The sequence below is a fragment of the Glycine max genome, chromosome 8, assembly GCF_000004515.6.
Source record: "Glycine max cultivar Williams 82 chromosome 8, Glycine_max_v4.0, whole genome shotgun sequence".
NCBI lineage: Eukaryota > Viridiplantae > Streptophyta > Magnoliopsida > Fabales > Fabaceae > Glycine > Glycine max.
The window spans coordinates 15,308,979-15,328,750 of NC_038244.2; the positions used below are offsets into that span (position 1 = coordinate 15,308,979).

Consider the following 19,772-nt stretch of genomic DNA (forward strand, 5'->3'; position numbering starts at 1 on the left):
AATGTATAAAAATCTATAAAAATGATTTTTATGTTATTTTGTTATCAATACGATGATAGAATACATAATAATAAAAAAAATTTGAATAATTATAAAATGTTAAAAGTTAGATGATAAAATTTATAAAAAAAAATAGAACGATAAAATTCATAATTATGAAAGTATGGTGATAAAATTTACTAAAATAGAACTTAAGTAATAAATTTAATAAAATAATAAAAATTTGATGGTAAAATTTGTAATTAAACCAATATACTAATTATTGGATATGATAAAATAATTATTCTATAAATTGCTGTAATCAATTACTTGTTTCGTGCATTAAGAAAATATGATTTTCTTTAAAAAAAAAGTATGATTTACTTATCCTATCACTGTAGGATAACACGTGCGCATCATGAAGCTAATCGTGTGGGGTTTGCCTTGAGGTCTCATCAAGTTAAAGAGTTAAAGAGTTCAGTAATTCTCTACTCCTACAGCGTCCTTGCTTTGGGAATATTATATTGGGGGTTTCATACCCCCGTATTAATGTTAATTAGGTTCTAGTGGTTTTTGCCTCCCCGTAAGCAAAAAAAGATTTTGGATTATGAGCCATTTATTTTTTATTCCTAAGGATGAGACCTTGTTTCTTGGATGTATGTATCTGTAATAAGTTCTTACAGAATGTAAAAGTTGTGAAGATCACGTCTACTTTCTTGATCGGTTAATAAAGAACGAATCTAGAATTTTTACATCATTTTTTAGCATTTACAATATAGAAAATCAAGTTCTTACAGAACGTTAAAAATTGTAAACTGCCTATATTAAAAACTATTTTTAATTTGCACGTATGGTTCTTGATTAATGTATTTCACTGAAGCACAACCTGGTTCTGTACTTAGTGTCATATCGGAGTTGCGATAGTGGCCTACAAAGTATTTTATGTGGGCATGAAAATAGATAGAGTCATAGAGAAATACTAATGTTGGCATGCTTCCTGGACTTGGTTATTTTGGGAGAGTCCTTGTCAATTAATCTTAAATGGATTGAAAAATGATTATGTTGGCATGTTCTACCCCTTGCCTTGAGTTATCAGTACCCTTTAATTTGTACTCAACTTGGTACGTATTAATTTTTTTTACACAGTACTATTAAATTCTATGTTGCTTATAAAATTTTATTTTCACATATAAAGTCCAAGCAGAGAAATGTAATTTTTTTTAAGAGAACAGACAAATGTAATTATATACTGTATATTACTGATAGAAAAATACTGAATATTTTTTAAAGAGGAAACCGCGCCATTAAATAGGCTTTAGAAAAAAAACTCATGTTGATGTAGTGCATTAATTTTGGAGTTTGAACAACTTTCCATCATTCCATGCATCTCCACTGACAATACTAATTAATTGATAGACAAAGGAACACGATATGTATTTTAGTTTAATGGTGTTTTGTGTTGATACCTTATTACAATTCTTTAGACGTTTTAACCTTGTTCTTATCTTTTCTCTCAATTTCACTGATAACAAAAACTGGTTTATTTATCAAAATAATATAAATTTTAAAAAATTGTTAAAATGATATATTTTAAAAAAATATTATTATTTTAAGGAACTTTTAAACGCGTGTGTTGTACATGTTTAAGTGATACCATTTCTGTTGCAATAGTTAGACATGTATAGTACTAAAGTTAAAATTATCATTTCTTTTTAATAGTGAGTAATAATCCTTTTTTTATTTGTCTACTATAGAATATAAAAGATAGATTAAGAAGTGGTAACTGTGAAATTTGGCTTTAATTGATAGTTAAATTTGACTAAGAATGATTAAAATTATTCTACTTTACTGTTATTTTTAATAGAATAATGAGGTTTATAATGTCATCTTAATTCTTGACCAGCAGAATTCAAAAGAAGAAAAATTAAAGTGTTTTGGAGAAAAATTGATGCAAAAATTTGAAAAAAAAATTAAGATTGAGATAATTCACTTAGTGCACAAGACAAATCCAACGCGTTTCCTAGCTTAGTGGCCAACTCAAGCTTAGCGCGAAGAAGACTCTTGAAGAAGCCTAGAGGCACACTTAACGTGCATTTCACGTTAGCTGTGTGATCGTCGTCATACTCGTTAAGTCTATGTGCTGTTGTGCTAAGCGCGTGATCACCACAATACCCGCTAAGTTCAGAAGAACGCGCTTAGCGCGAGGTCGCATGAATTTTAAACTACCTTAAGCCTATAAAAGGAGTAGGAAGCACCAAATTTTAAGCTGCCTTAGACATTTAAGTTGAGTTTGTATCTATCTAAAGTATAAACAAAGTTCATGTGGACTCGACACTCATACTTCCATTTACTTTACTACTTGAAACAATTTGATGCACTTACAAATGTAATAACTGTTAAATATGACTTATTTTTTATAATAAAAATATATTGAAAATATCTTTTAAAATATTTATTTAGCAGTTATTTTTGGCTTAAATGATAGAAATTGATATTATTTATGACTTGCAAATATGGAAAAGAGGGATTAAAAGTGAAAAAGATCCTGAAAATATAAAAAATATGAATAAGGAAGATTTTTTGCATCAGGCCAAAGTTCACTCCAACAACTATAAAAAAGAGTAAGGCAAGGAGAAAACACACCACCCCGAAGACTCAGAGCTCTCTAATGAATACATCTTAAGCTTGAGTGTGTCTAGTAGGAGGAATCTTTCTTTTTCCATCCCTTCTCTTCCATCAGTTTCTAAACCCCTTTTCAAGTGTAAGATCCCTTGTGGCTATGAGAGGCTAAACCCTTACTTAGGGCCTGACAGACCTAAAAATCCAAAAGATGTATTGTACACTTCATATTTATCAATGCAAACAGGTATTTTCTTTCCTATTATCCTTTCTTACTTTTAATTTCATGCATCATTCATCCTTACATCATCTTTGGGGGTTAGGTGTTCGACAGAGGGTAATCCTTAATAGAAAAACAAGAAAGGTTTGCATACATCTGTTTTAGGAATTAGTCGCTCGACAGAGGTAGGGAATTTCTAATAAAACTAAAAGGAATGAGTATCTTAATAAAATTATTGCTAGACATAGAGTGATTTCATTAACAAAGCAAACATCTAGAATTAGAACTTTATACATTTTATCTATTGAGTCTTTGCAAAGACATTTGGGAGATAGATAGGTACGATACGCTTGTTATCCCTGAGACATCAGGGACAAGTATTCTAAGAGATATGGGTAGGAAAAAAATTCATCAAATTGATAGAAATAAATCTAAAATAATACATCTTAAGCAAATAAGGCAGGCTAGATCCTAACATTATCACATTCTGAATTTATCATTCTTTATCTTTATCTTAATCTTTTATTTCTCTTGTCTTTTACTTTTCTTATCTTATCTTTGTTTTATCTTTATCATCTTTTAATTTAAATCTTTTATCTTTTCTATTTTCTATTTTTATCTTTAAATCTTTCATCTTTTCTTTCAAATCTTTATCTTATCTCCTACCTTTCTTTATTTATTATATTATTTTCTTATGTCTTGCTTGTAAATTGAATTTGCATCAATCTAAATACAAACAAAGTTCTTATGGATTTGACACTCGGACTTCCGAGTACTTTACTACTTGTGACAAATTGGTACACTTGCCAACAAGTTAACAAAATGAGTTAACAAGAAGTGTAATTACCACTACAATTTATGTTAAAATTACTTTTAACTTTCTTAAAAATATGAAATATATTTAATAATTAAGAAAAAAATAATTGAGAAGGATAATAGTTAATGTTATCTTAATCTATTTTAAAAAATAAAAACATTTTTTATAAAGTGAACAAATAAAAAGAAATAAGTAAAAAATAATAAAATAAGCTAAATCCTTATTAAAGAAAGCATTTTTACAAGCCTATTAATCAAATAATGGATGTTAACTTTTCGGTAAGTGCACCAATTCGTCTAAGTAATAAAGTAAAACGGAAGTTTGAGTGTCGAGTCCACATAGACTTTGATTATACTCAAAATTTGTGTTTATCCAATTTTCAAGCAATTGATGGATTGATTTAAATATTTATAACATTTGACATAAAATTAAACTAATTAGCTAGCATGTGCAAGACGAGAAAAACAAACACTCTGAGCGGTGAAGTGATGGTTGATGCAAAATTATAGGTATGTTTGGGCTTAGTCTACCGAAATTACTCTTGATGCAATGTCAATGATTTTTCTTTATTCAATATTATTTCAATTATCACCTACATTTACTCGTATACTCTAACCATGATTCCTCACACGAAAGAGCCTAATTTACCTAGTTTTTCTCCTAATCCCTTAAAAGACAAATTCGGTAAATTGCATTATAACTAGAGATGCATAAAACAAACTAAATAACATCATTCTATCCCTAGAGATGAATTATTTAGATTTTTTTCTAGTTCTTAAGAGATAAACATTTTTCAATGCATAAACCCTAAAACATAACATGAATATGGATGATCAAGCCACAAACATGAAAATAAGCACAAAAAAAAGACAATGAAACTAAAATAACATTAAATAAATAGTAAGAATCATTACATCAAGAGTGTTTAGTTGTTAAGCTTCCAACAATGGATGGTTTAACCTCTCATTGTCATGAGAGACTTATAATTACAAAAAGGAATGAAAATAGGTGAAGAGAGTGGAGAAGAATGGAGAGGAAGTGGAAGTGGAAGCTCCTAATGGTTGATTAATTTCTCTTCCAAAGGAATGTGCCCTAGTTTTTCTTTGTGTGGGGAAGAAGAATGAATGCCTCATTCCCTCCTTTTTCCTCACTTAAAACGCAACTGAATTTTGTTTTTTTTTTTTCATGACCTCGCACTAACTGTGAATGCACGTTAAGCGAGGAATAAGTGACTATGCGTTAAGTATACAACACGCGCTAAACACATCTTCACATGACATCCGGCTTTCCCTGGTGGCTTTTTTGTGCTAAGCGAGGGCTATCCGTTGAGTAAGAGTGACGCGTTGAACGATAATCTCCAGATTTGCAATTCTCTTCCATGCCTTCTTCTATGTTTGTACATAAAATACACCACCAAAATAATATAAATTTACCAGTTTAAACACCAATTGAATAAAACTCAGAAGATGTCAAAATCTTAATGATTCACACCAAAAGAAATAATAAAAGAAAAAAATTTGATAATTTATGTATAATTTAATTACAAAATATATTTATGCACAAGAGTTATCAATGGAAACTCTATATTAATTAGACAATTAATATTGTGGCCGGTGCTCATTTGACCAACAAAATAAATCTTTATTTCCAAACCATGCTTGGGTCATCCTCACACGCTAATCCTAAGCTGGAAAAATGCATTGAAAAGATGCAGTAGATTAAATAATAGTTCAAACTTCAAAGTAATCGAGCTAACTAGGTATTTACTAAGTTCGAAATAATATTTTGATCTTATCCATCGATAAACTATATAAGATCCACAACCTAAAACATACAGCTAGTTAAAAAATTCTTATATTTTATCTACAAACCAATGAAGTTAGAATATGTGCAGCCTTCGTGTGATCATATATTTTAAATTCATGGTTGTAAGAACATGAAGTTAAAATATATGCCACCTGCAAATCTGAATAAGTAATTTATGAAAAAAAAATACCACGATCACATACAGTTTTTTTATAACAAAATCGTACAGGATGGTAACTTTTAAAGATTTGTGTTCTATAATAAAATATTATATATAATTAAATAGGAGGTTAAAAAATTGAACCAATACGCATGAGGTATAATTCCTTTTGTTGACTGCGTGCTCCTAATCGATATATATTGTATCACAAGAGCCTTTGGCACACTTACATGACACATGTGTATATCAGTAAATATTAGATTTAACAAATAGTTGGGCCAGAGATTCGAAGATTGTTCTCCATCTTGTCCAATAAGATTGTAATCCAGCCCCAATATATTGTGAAAGATCGATCTTTGGAACACTCCATTCTTAATTAACAAGCAGTGACCAGTGATCCTTGGTCATATATTCCTGCAGAGAAGCAGATAGACGCTCAATGTTGATAACTTTAAGGTTACTTTTGGAGAATATAGTAATTTTTTTTCTTATCAGATTTATCATTTGGTGTACTTTTCCTCTTTCGTCTTTTTACACTGTGTTTGATTCAGAAGTAAGATAAGAAATTTTATTAAAGGAGAAGGTAATTTTATCAGGTTTAGTTAAATTAAGGAAATAAAAGAAGAAAAGTCACCTTACTTGATTACTAAAGAAACAGAAGAAATATTATTATTATTATTATTATTATTATTATTATTATTATTATTATTATTATTATTATTATTATTATTATTATTATTATTCTCAACCGTTAATTTTTAATCAATAATTATTATTCTTCTTCTTTATCTTCTAAAGTATGTTTTCTCCTTAGAAGAGGCAATTAAATCCTTTTTTTTTTCTATTCAAACCATAGCCATTCTTTCTCAAACTAAAAATATCAACAATAGACTGGAATTTATTTCTGAATATATATTTTTCTTTCATATACAAAATTCAGATTGAGACTTTATTTTTTAGAAAAAGATCTAACAGGTATGACTTAGACTAACTATTTTATAAAATACTTTAAAGTTATTTTTTAATTAAACGTTTTGTCCCGTTTATCATGAAAACAAAATGGGGTTCCAAACGAAAGATTAAATTATAAGGATGATTTCGGTGCGGAAGCATCTTGTCACGCGTTGTATTGTATGAAAGTTACTAAACTTAGACTAAAGTCTCAATAAATTTTATATAAGATTGTACAAGTGTTTTAGATTTGATATCTATTGTAATATTTTTAAATCTAAAAAAAAATATTTTTTAAATTCTCCCACTGATAACTAAACAAAACTTATGACCGAAATATTTAAGAAAAAATATTACATGCATCGATGCTGTAACGATATTCTTTTTACATTATTATTTAATTTCAAATCTTTATGTATAACAAGTTTATTAATTTGTATAATAATTATCTTAAAAGTAATTTATTAAGTCATATATTAACACTGTAATAATTTTTGCAATGAAAATGTATGCATATGAAGAGCATATTCAAAAGAAAATATTTGATTATTTTTTTAAAATGCATTAAGAAAATATCTTCTTTTTTTAAATGCATTGATAATTTGTTTTGACTTTTCCTGATTTATTTGATGTATATACTCTTGTCTGGTTTGAGCTTCACTTCAGACCCTGTAGTGTGACACAATTACACAAGTAAAAGAAAAACATTGCACAGGAAAATATAGAATTAATTTAAAAAAGAAATGTTATAAAATAGTTTACATTTATTATTGTGCATATATTAATCATTTAATCTCACAGTTTACACCCAATTAAGTATGTCTCATTAATCATTATTGTCCTTAAACATGAACCTCTTTTATTAGTATGTTTAAACAAAAGGGAAAAAAAAGGGCTAATAATAGAGCAGACATAAGAGGACCTTTCCATTGGCGGAAGAGTTAACTATGTAGCAAATGAAAACATTACTTAAAACAAAAAAAATTAATGATGATGCAACCACATGCATATATTAATCATGTTATACCAGAAGAGGAGCTATCAGGAAGATCATGTTTGGCACGTGGTCTTAAAAAATTATCATTACCCTTCTTTGATCTGAGCTAGCATCTTACAATTTGGCCTTATAAATACTCATCACTTTGCTCGTGTTCCTCACAAGCCACAGGCTTAATCTTCTCTAGTTAAAAAAAGAAAAGCGTGTAACGTTGTTACTTGTTGAAAGCAAAGATGTTTCCAGTTGTGTCGGGTATCTTTAACAGGGGCCAGAAGCTAAAGGGGACAGTGGTGTTGATGCGTAAGAATGTGTTGGACATCAACGCCCTCACCTCTGCTCAAAGTGCCACTGGTATTATCGGCGGCGCCATCGGTGCCGTCGGTGATATCATTGGCACCGGAGTTGACACCCTCACCTCCTTTCTGGGCAGATCAGTGGCCCTCAAGTTGATCAGTGCCACCAGTGCTGATTGTATGTTCTGTTCTTATTACTCATCATTCACTACTCTACACAATTTCCTTATTTGTTTTGTTTGAGTTCTGACTTGGAGACATTAACTGATTAGAAAATAAAATGAAGTGAAAAGAAACATAATAAAAATGTCTGTCTTTATATTATTTGGATAAGAAAGATTTATTAATTATTTTTTACTTTTTATTCAGTTTTAAAATATAAGTATTAAATATTTTTGCATACTCTTTCAGTATAGTTGTAAATAAGGTGATTATTGTCTACCGGCTATCTTTTAATCTTCATCATCTATATATAATTGTGTTATCCAGATTTATAGTTCTATATTATCATAATAAAACAAATTTTTACTTTATATGTACCTTGTATGTGTAGGTATTATCTAATTAATACTTTTAAAATATTCTATTTCAACGCAAACAAGAAGAAATAGGAATCAGACGGTAGGAAAAAGACAAATAATCCCTCCCAGAATCTTGTTTTCCTCATTTTAATTTCTGTTTACTATTTAATAAAATTTTCTTGTATTTTATAATAAAATATATTGTTTAGAGCACTAAAACTTTGACATTTAAATGAGAAAATGAGTTGTGTGATTTACCTAGTCGACTTCATCTAATAAGTGCTATTTTTTTTTTTACTGAAGTCTAATAAGTACTACTGACAAAGAGCTTTTGTGATGTTGTAATTAAATTGTACTTGAGTTGTAACAAGAATAGCAATATGATATGAACGGTTCATGTGAGAAACATTAATTGACAGTCTGACATATAACTGTAATTGACAAATGAACTTCAATAATTGAGAAATTGACATCATGAGAAATTTTTGTAGCAACCGGAAAGGGAAAGGTTGGAAAGCAAACTTTTCTGGAAGGTCTTGTTGCTTCCTTACCAACCTTGCGAGCTGGAGAGTCTGCATTGGATATTCACTTTGAATGGGACAGTGACATGGGAATTCCTGGAGCATTCTACATAGAGAATTTCATGCAAGTTGAATTCTTCCTTGTGAGTTTGACTCTTGAAGACGTTCCTAACCATGGAACCATCCACTTTGTTTGCAACTCATGGGTTTACAATGCAAAAATGTACAAAAACACTCGTATCTTTTTTACCAACAAGGTAAACCATTATTCACCTAGTAAAGTAGTAATTAATTTGTTCAATTTAAATTGTATTTCCCAGAAAATGACATTATGCATCAATGAGAAAATTTGTTAAATCTGAATAAATGTAGACATACCTTCCAAGTGAAACACCGGGTCCACTAGTGAAGTACAGAGAAGAAGAATTGAAGACTTTGAGAGGAGATGGAACAGGACAGCGCAAAGAACATGAAAGGATCTATGATTATGATGTCTACAATGATTTGGGAACACCCGAAAAGGACAATTTGGCTCGCCCGGTTCTCGGGGGGTCCACCTTGCCTTACCCTCGCAGAGGAAGAACTGGTAGAAACAAATCTAAAAAAGGTAAGGCTTTTTGTTCTATCTAATTAGTTTCAAACCTCTTTTTTCAGTTCTCTTGTGATATTATTTATTTTATGATATCTTAGCAAAAATGATGCAATGAAATTAGCCAAACATTATGTCACCATTAATTAGGATCAATTTGTTTTGCCAGAACTGAGATGTTTTCTGCAAAGCAAACATATAACAACTTTTGCTGATCTGAAACAGTTCCCTATCCTATGAGTTCTGAAATTACTGTCATTAATGTTGCTATTAAATATCTTAAACAGATCCTAAAAGCGAGATTCGCAGCGACTCTGTTTACATTCCGAGGGATGAGTCATTTGGTCACTTGAAGTCATCAGATTTCCTTGCTTATATACTCAAATCTGCATCTCAAAATGTGATACCTCAATTACAATCTGCACTTAGACTACAATTCAACCAGCCTGAGTTTACTAGCTTTGACGACGTGCGCGGACTCTATGATGGTGGGATTAAGTTGCCTACTGATGCACTTAGCAAGCTTAGTCCTATACCATTGTTCACTGAACTCTTCAGAACTGATGGGGAACAGGTCCTTAAGTTTCCCACACCTAAAGTAATTCAAGGTAGTACATTAAAAGCATATTCCTGATCCTAGCAATATTTATATTCATAAATAAACATGGTAAGCTGATACATCTTTTGAAATGTTTTTTATTTGGAACAGTGAATCTGTCTGGATGGATGACTGATGAAGAGTTTGCAAGAGAGATGATTGCTGGAGTAAATCCACACATTATTAAGAAACTTGAGGTAAATTTACTATTGAACTGTTAAGTACATAAAACTATAAACATTTTATCCACTTGTTAAATTTGCAGTTGATAACCTTAACTCATTGCAAATTATATTTATTGCAGGAGTTCCCACCAAAGAGCAAGCTAGATAGCCAACTTTACGGTGATAATACCAGCACAATAACCAAAGAAAACTTAGAGCCTAACTTGGGTGGACTCACTGTAGAACAGGTAAATTCACATTTTTTTTTTTTTATTTTCTTTACTTATACAGTACATTGTTTTGAAGAATTCTACTGTTACTTTGCTGCAAAATCGATTTGTTTTGATACGATTGGAATGAATCGCAAGGACTAAAACATTTTTGGTTGAACAGGCTATCCAAAACAACAAATTGTTCATACTAGACCATCATGACACACTAATTCCATATTTGAGGAGAATAAACGCAACTGAGACAAAGGCCTATGCTACTAGAACCATCCTTTTCTTGCAAGATAATGGAACTTTAAAGCCATTGGCCATTGAACTAAGTAAACCACATCCTCAGGGTGATAATTTTGGCCCTGTTAGTGATGTTTACCTTCCAGCAGAACAAGGTGTTGAAGCTTCTATTTGGCTACTTGCCAAGGCTTATGTGATCGTAAATGACTCTTGCTACCACCAGCTTGTCAGCCATTGGTATAAATTTTGCAAACTAGATTTATATAATCAAACTTAGTTTATCTATTTTTGAATTACTCTTTAATATCTTTACATGTACGACAGGTTAAACACTCATGCAGTTGTTGAGCCATTCGTGATAGCAACAAACAGGCATCTTAGTGTTGTGCACCCTATTCACAAACTTCTTCTTCCACACTATCACGACACAATGAACATCAATGCCCTTGCTAGGAATGTCCTGGTGAATGCTGAGGGTATTATAGAATCAACATTCTTCTGGGGAAAATATGCTTTGGAAATGTCTGCTGTTGTATACAAGGATTGGGTTTTCCCTGAGCAGGCACTACCTGCTGATCTTGTTAAGAGGTAATCCTTACAAGTTATAAGCACGTATCTAAAATATTTAGATCCTAGTTCTTTTCATTACTTGAGATAAAAAAAAATGATGTTAATGTTATTTTTCTTTGCTTGTTATCCAGAGGTGTGGCTGTTGAGGATTCATCTTCTCCACATGGTCTTCGTCTTTTGATAGAGGACTATCCTTATGCTGCTGATGGATTAGAGATATGGGCTACTATCAAGTCATGGGTCCAAGAATATGTCTCTTTCTACTACAAGTCAGATGCTGCTATTGCACAAGATGCTGAACTCCAAGCCTTTTGGAAAGAACTAGTAGAGGTTGGCCACGGTGACAAGAAAAATGAGCCATGGTGGGGGAAGATGAAAACTCGCCAAGAGTTGATTGAATCTTGCACCACACTCATTTGGACTGCTTCAGCCCTTCATGCAGCTGTTAATTTTGGACAATATCCTTATGGTGGCTATATCCTTAACCGGCCAACTCTTAGCAGGCGATTCATGCCTGAGATAGGGTCCCCTGAGTATGATGAGCTTGCTAAGAACCCTCAGAAGGCATATTTGAAAACAATTACAGGGAAGAGTGATGCCCTTAAAGACCTTACAATTATAGAGGTCTTGTCAAGGCATGCTTCCGATGAGTTGTACCTTGGACAGAGAGATGGTGGTGAATTTTGGACTTTTGACAAAGAGCCATTAGAGGCCTTCAAGAGGTTTGGAAAGAAGTTGGCAGAAATTGAGCAAAAGCTCATCCAAAGGAACAATGATGAGACACTGAGGAACCGATACGGCCCAGTGCAGATGCCCTACACATTGCTTTATCCTTCTAGTGAAGAAGGGTTGACTTGCAGAGGCATTCCTAACAGCATCTCCATCTAAAGAGGTTTATGGTTGTGTTGCAATTTAAATAAAAGATGAGGTGTAATTCCTTCATTCCCGTGTATAGTTATTATGTATGTTTGGATGCTTTGATGTTTTGCTTTAATAAATTTTCTCTGTTTCTACTTTGTACCATGCTAGATTTACAATATGAAGTGAAGCTTTCATGCATGGAAATAGTAATTTAAAACACCAAAGCTTGTTGCAAAACTAGCAATGAATTCATATTATGATGTTGCCCAAGTTAACATCATAATATGAATTCATATTGGAAGAACTTTCCTCATCTCACGATTACCTTTTCAAAACTTCAATTCCAGAAGCATTAGGCAAGTGTCTGAAATTTGGTGTACTGGATCTCTCACACAACCAATTCTCTTAGGATTCCAGACGGTTTGGAAAATTCGATTAGACTAAATTCTTTGTTCTCAACAATAACCTTCTCTTAGGAACAATACCTCCCATAAATGGGACGAATATGCACTAAATTGATCAAGCTTGACTTGTCCAATATAATAGATTAACAGGAAGCATCCCAGTGGAAATTGGCAGGCTTGGGAGAATTGATCAATTTTCTCAATTTATCATTTAACAATTTGGAAGGAAAGATTCCATCTGATGGTATCTTTACTTTATTTCAGTTTCAAACTTGTCATTCTTAGGGAATCCACAACTCTGGGGAACAATTGCAGGCATATCCTTGTGCTATCAAAGGAATGGTGGTGTTAGTGTTAACTCGTTGACAAGTGTATCAAATCGTCACAAGTAGTAAAGTTCTCGGAAGTCCGAGTGTCGAATTCACAGGGACTTTGTTTGTACTTAGATTAATGCAAACCCCAATTTAAAAGCAAGAATTTAAAGATAAAATTAGAAGATAAAAGAAAAGATAAGATATTTAAAGATAAAGTTAGAAGATAAAAGAAAAGATAAATGATAGAAGATAAAATATTTAAATTGCGATAAAGATAACTACTTCTACGAAATAAATCTAAATCTACTAAATCTAAATACTTACTCCTAGAACCCTCCTGGAACCCAACAATAAAAATAGGGAATAAAATCTATATATTAAAATCGCTAAAACCTGACAAGTCTAATTAGCCTAGATATATGGATTCTGGATTTGTCTGTTATCAATACCAGCGAACTAATTCTACCTCACATCTATCCATCTACTTGCCCCTGATGCCTCACGATGACAAGCCTACCTTAATTACCTATCTTCCAAATGCCCTTTGCGAACACTCAATAACTAAGATGCATTAAGATTACATTCTAGATGTTTGCTAAAGCATGGGCATTGGGGCATTAAGTCATTCTAACCCAATGATTTCTTTCTTTTATTGTTCTATTAAGCGTTACCCTCTCCCGAATGGCCTAACCCTTAAAACCGATTCACGCATTCATTCTTTATCCCTAATTAGGCTTTACCCTCTCCCGAGTGACCTAAAGACTAACAGAAAATAAAGTTTGAAATGCAGAATAAATAAGAAAGAAAGCAGGTAAAAGAACCTGGAAGAAAAACTCTCTAAAAGATAACCCGATAATTTCTTCCTTTTAGTGTTCTGTTAAGCGTTACCCTCTCCCGAGTGGCCTAACCCTTAAAACAGATTCAAGTATTCATTCCTTATCCCTAATTAGGTTTTGCCCTCTCCCGAGTAGACTAAACCCTAACAGGAAGCAAGTTTCGAGATACAGGATGTAAAAAGAAAGAACGGTAAATAAATAAAAGAACCTGGAGGGAATTCCTCCTTTTATTGATAACTCTTGAAATGCTCCATACATCTTTGGCTTTTTAGGCCTGTCAGGCCCTAGCTAGGGGGTTTAGCCACTCATGATCATGAGGGCTTTACAATGAGAGGAGGGGTGAAAGAATAGGTGCAAACTTGGGCTTGGACCTTCTTCAAATTTTCTTCTTTTCTTCAATTTTTCTGCCCTTTTTGCTTGTTACATCTCCAATTTTTATATCTGCAACCAAAAATTCAATTTAATTAATTTTCTAACTTTTAATCACAAATAACTGCTAAATAATTAATTTCAGGTCAATATTTAATTAATTTTCTACTATTAAAATACAATTATTTAGCAGCTATCAGTTAGTTTCACAATCTTTTGTTCTTTATAGTATTACTTTTTGCATCTTCATATCAACATTGTTGTCAATAATTTGCTGTGTAATTGGATATGCAAGCGTCTTAAAGTAATCATCAACTCTCAGGGGACTGAGGCAAGCAAGAATCCACAACATACCAGTCATGGTGATGCATTCACAATCTGGAATGAAAAATATGTATGAATGTGTGTGCGCATGCAAGTCACGAAACCAGGTTCTGTTCTTTGTTTGTTCATTAATTATTTCTAAATTTTCTTTTGCTGTGTAGTTGTGCTTATTAGTTTGTTATTGCCTGTTTATCCTTTTGCTTCTGATACTTCTGTTTTATTATTCATGCTTGGTTTGAACACGCATTCAACTTTGGGAATGATGTCTCAGGCCTGTAAATGTAATAAAATAGACGGAAAAACCTAAATGTTATGAGGGAAAAAAGAAATTAGAGGACGTTTACCGGTTGTAGAAAAGTTTAGGGACAAAGGCTCTTTGAATGGTGACTATGGGCTAAACTTAATCTTACAAAACGAGCTTGTAAGATCATGTTTACACCTCAATTATATACATTATTTTGATCATATCACTAGTCGATGTGAGATATCCAATATATTCTCCTCACATCAAGGACTGAACATCTCAATTCTCAAGCGTGAAATTTACAGGACCGAACATATGCCGATGGTTCGATAATGGCTCTATAGAGGGTTGTCCGATAAACACAACAACAATTATTAGGACATGCTTTGATACCATCATTAGGAAAAACCACTCATCTCTTCATGCACAATAATGAAAGAACACACAATAGAATTAAAAAAGCAACACCATAAATAAAATAAGAAAAAAATGATAAATTTATTTAAAGTGGTTTGATCTCTCAACTTTCATGCCTACATCCACAACAATAATTTATTTAATGTGATTCGACATCTCATGTCTACATTCATAACATAACTTTGTTTAACGTGATTCAGACCTACATGCTTAAATCACTATTGTAATTGCATCACGATGTGAGATTTCCAACAAAAACCATACAAATAATGAAAGTTCAGAGAAAAAAAAACATGTTACTTCCCTACCAACCTTGGGAGCTGGCCAGTCTGCATTTGATCTTCATTTTGAATGGGACGGTGACATGGGAATTCCTGGAGTGTTCTACATTCAGAATTTTATGCATGTTGAGTTCTACCTTGTGAGTTTGACTCTTGAAGACGTTCCTAACCATGGAACCATGCACTTTGTTTGAAACTCATGGATTTACAATGCAAATAAGTACAAAATGACCGCATTTTCTTTTCAAACCAGGTACACACAATTCATCACCTACGTACCAAGCAAGCATGTAGTTTTGTTGAATTTAAAATTGAATTTCTTTAAAGTTGCACATCATCGATGAGAAAATTCGTTACATATAAATAAATGTAAATATTGTAGACATACCTTCCAAGCGAAATACTGGGTCCACTAGTAGAGTATAGAGAAGAAGAATTGAATACTTTGAGAGGAGATGGAACAGAAGAGCGCCAAGAACATTACAGGATATATGATTATGATGTTTACAATGATTTGGGCGATCCTGACACCAATGACAGATTGGGCCGTCCGGTTCTCGGAGGATCCGACACGTTGCCATACCCTCGGAGGTGTAGAACTGGCAGAAAACCATCTAAGAAAGGTAAGGCTGCTAATCTATGCCTTTTTCAGTTCTCTTGCTGATCTAAACAGTTCCTATCCTATGAATTTTAATTAAAATTATTGTTGTTTGTTGATGTTGTTAACATACATTTTACCAATATATATCTTAAACAGATCCTAAAAGTGAGAGTCGCAGCAACTTTGTTTACATTCCGAGGGATGAATCATTTGGCCACTTGAAGTTATCAGATTTCCTTGTTTATACTTAAATCTGCAGCTCAAAATGTGATACCTCAATTACAATCTGCACTTAGACTGCAATTCAACTAGCCTGAGTTTACTAGCTTTGACGACGTGCATGGACTCTATGAGGTTGGAATTAAGTTGCCTACTGATGCACTAAGCAAGCTTAGCCCTATAACATTGTTCAAGGAACTCTTCCAAACTGAAGGCGAACAGGCCCTTAAGTTTCCAAAGCCTAAAGTAAATCAAGGTATATTAGAAATATACTCTTTCAATATTTAATTTCAAATAACAAAGTAGGCTGATTAATAAATCTTTTAAAAAATGTTCTTATTTGGAGCAGCGGAGCAGTCTGCATGGATGACCGATGAGGAATTCGTAAGAGAGATGCTTGCTGGTGTAAATCCAACCGTTATTATGGCTTCGGGTAAATTTACTAGTAGTACTTTACTGTTAAGCAACTACAGAAAACTATAACATTATCCACTTGTTAAATTTGCAGTTAGCTAGCTACAAAGTAACTTACCCCATATCAAATTAAATTTATTGCAGTTGTTTGAGTTCCCACCAGAGAGCAAGCTAGATAGACAGCTCTACGGCGATAACACTAGTACAATAACCAGAGAACACTTGGAGCCTAACTTGGGTGGCCTCTCTGTAGAAAAGGTAAATCCACATTCTTTTTCTTTTCTTTTCTTATACAGTAAAATTACTTCGAAGGAATTCTCTGCAAAATCGATTTGTTTTGAATTTTTATATGATTGAAATGAATTACTAGGACTAGAATAATTTTGGTTGAACAGGCTATGGAAAACAGAAAATTGTTCCATCTAGACCACCATGATACAATCTTTCCATATTTGAGGCGAATAAACGAAACTGACACAAAGGCCTATGCTGCTAGAACCATCCTTTTCTTGCAAGATAATGGAACTTTAAAGCCATTGGCCATTGAGCTAAGTAGGCCACATCCTGAAGGTGATAAATTTGGTCCTGTTAGTAATCTTAACCTTCCATTTGGCTACTTGCCAAGGCTTATGTGGTCATAAATGACTCATGCCATCACCAACTTGTCAGCCATTGGTATAAATCTTGCTAATCACACTCTTACTATCAAACTTAATTACATTTTCTATATTTATGAATTGTTTACGAATATCTTTACGTGTATGACAGGTTACACACTCACGCTGTTGTTGAGCCATTTATCATAGCAACAAACAGGCATCTTAGTGTGGTTCATCCTATTCACAAACTTCTGCTTCCACACTACCGTGATACAATGAACATAAATGCAGTAGCACGGAATGTCCTGGTGAATGCAGAGGGTATCATAGAATCAACATTCTTGGGGGGAAAACATGCTTTGGAAATGTCTGCTGTTGCATACAAGGATTGGGATTTCCTTTGGAGTTCACTACCTAATGATCTTGTTAAAAGGTAAATCCTTAACAAGTTATATAAGCACGTCCCTAAAAAATCTAGTTTCAAGGTCTATCCGTTAATGTAAGATAAAAATGACAAAAGTGATGTCAAATAAATACTTTTTGATGTTAATGCTATTTTGCTTGCTTGTTATCTAGAGGACGGGCTGATGCGGATCCATCTTCGCTGCACGGTGTTGTTCGACTTCTGATAGAGGACTATCCCTATGCTGCTGATGGATTAGAGATATGGTCTGCTATCCACTCATGGGTGGAAGAATATGTCAGTTTCTACTACAAGTCAGATGTTGCTATTGCACAAGACACTGAACTCCAAGCCTTCTGGAAAGAAGTTAGAGAGGTTGGTCATGCTGACCAGAAAATTAATGCAAGGTGGCCAAAGATGCAAACTTGTTCCACTCTCATATGGACTGCTTCAGACCTTCATGCAGCTGTTAATTTTGGGTAATATCTGTATGGAGGCTATATCCTTAACCGACCAACCCTCAAAAGGTGTTTTTGAAAACAATTACAGGGAAGAGTGATGCCCTTAAAAACCTTACAATTATAGAGGTCTTGTCAAGGCATGCTTCTGATGAGTTGTACCTTGGACAGAGAGATAGTGAATTTTGGACTTGTGATGCACAACCATTAGAGGCATTCAAGAGGTTTGGAAAAAAGTTGGCAGAAATTGAGCAAAAGCTCATCCAAAGGAACAATGATGAGACACTGAAGATGTCCTACACATTGCTCTATCCTTCTAGTGAGGAAGGTTTGACTTGCAGAGGCATTCCTAACAGTATCTCCATTTAATTAAGGTTTGACTTGCAGAAGCCATTCCTAACTAGTTAGTTGCGACAACTAACTAGTTAGCAATTACCTTTAAAATAACAACTCTATTTTGAAAATTTAAAAATGTAATATAAATAAATAAAAGTCATCTGAAACATTCGTTAAATCAGACTCTAAGCAACTTACTGATGGCTTGCTTTCTTGTCAATGGTCCACTCAGAATTTGGATCTATTGATCTGCAGAATTGTAAAGAAGCTCTCAACCATATCCCTAACTCTTTCTTTGAGTTTTTCTTCTAGACAAGTTAATCGGGTCGCTCACTCCTTTCCAAGAATGTCCAGATTTTTTATTACTCCACAATGTCTCCAGCATATACATTCCCGATTGTATCATACTCTTATTATTATGAATGAATGAAATAATATGAGCTTCTTTCTTGAAAAAAATTAATTAATCATTATAATAGGAATTAGATATGCACGTCAATAATCTATGAAAAAATTGATAGGTTAAAATAAAAATTTTGTCCTTTTATTTATATTTTTGGTTTCATCTTTTGATAATTTATTACACTAACTAGGTTAATTTGATAAAATATATGGCAAACTGTGAGAGTTGCTACATCATTGTTGTATATTTTCCCCCTGTTTATCCAAAAAAAAAAACTAGCTAAAATTGCTGTATATTTTTTAGTGTTTTAAATAAGAAAATATTTATTTTTAGTTTTTAAAAACATATACTTTTATTTATTTTTTAATTGATAGAAATCAAAGATAATATCAAGTTTACAACACTCATACATCTTACTCAATCAATTGAGCTATATCTCTTTGATATATTTTTTATTTTTTTTAATTAATCGGATTATTAATAGACTTGAAGTTACATTTGATATATTTTCATTAATAAAAATTATAAAGGAATAGTTTACAATTTATAATTAATTAAAACATTTAATATATTTTGATAGATGATTTTAATTACTTTTTCGTACATAAATGTTTTTACTTGCTTTAATTTTTTTAAAAAAATATATTTTAATATGATTAATACTTTAACACACTATCAATATATGATGAAAAAGTGTTAGAAATATTTATTAACGCGCTTTTTTAATATTATTTTTTATTATTAAATAATTTTCACTTCGGTTTTACTTAATAACTTAATGTTTTTTATTTAATAATACAAATATGTTTCAAACGCGTTGTCGATGTTTTTTATATTGTTCATTTCCATGAAGTTTAATTTGGCATTTAAAATTTATATTTTAATAAGAATTTGAGTAAAATGACCTAAAAACCAAACTAATATGATAATTATAAAATTTCTCTTAGTAATATTCCTGTTAATTACCACCAAAAATGTGTTGTCTTGAAACATTTAATAACGTTTTAATTTTGATATAATTTT

At 32.3% G+C, this 19,772-nt stretch overlaps 1 protein-coding gene and 1 pseudogene across 1 annotated transcript; both read left to right on the forward strand.

Annotated features, from left to right (window-relative positions):
- Nucleotides 1-7,709: 7,709 nt before the first annotated feature.
- LOX10 (lipoxygenase-10) lies at nucleotides 7,710-12,348 on the forward strand. The gene is made up of 9 exons (NM_001250409.3): nucleotides 7,710-8,020; nucleotides 8,855-9,141; nucleotides 9,257-9,491; nucleotides 9,761-10,081; nucleotides 10,183-10,268; nucleotides 10,376-10,483; nucleotides 10,629-10,933; nucleotides 11,021-11,284; nucleotides 11,398-12,348. Exons 1-9 carry the CDS (start codon nucleotides 7,783-7,785, stop codon nucleotides 12,152-12,154), a joined length of 2,601 nt encoding a protein of 866 aa, NP_001237338.2. The 5' UTR covers nucleotides 7,710-7,782; the 3' UTR covers nucleotides 12,155-12,348.
- A 2,585-nt stretch (nucleotides 12,349-14,933) lies between these two features.
- LOC106799750 (linoleate 9S-lipoxygenase-like) lies at nucleotides 14,934-18,397 on the forward strand (annotated as a pseudogene).
- Nucleotides 18,398-19,772: the final 1,375 nt, after the last annotated feature.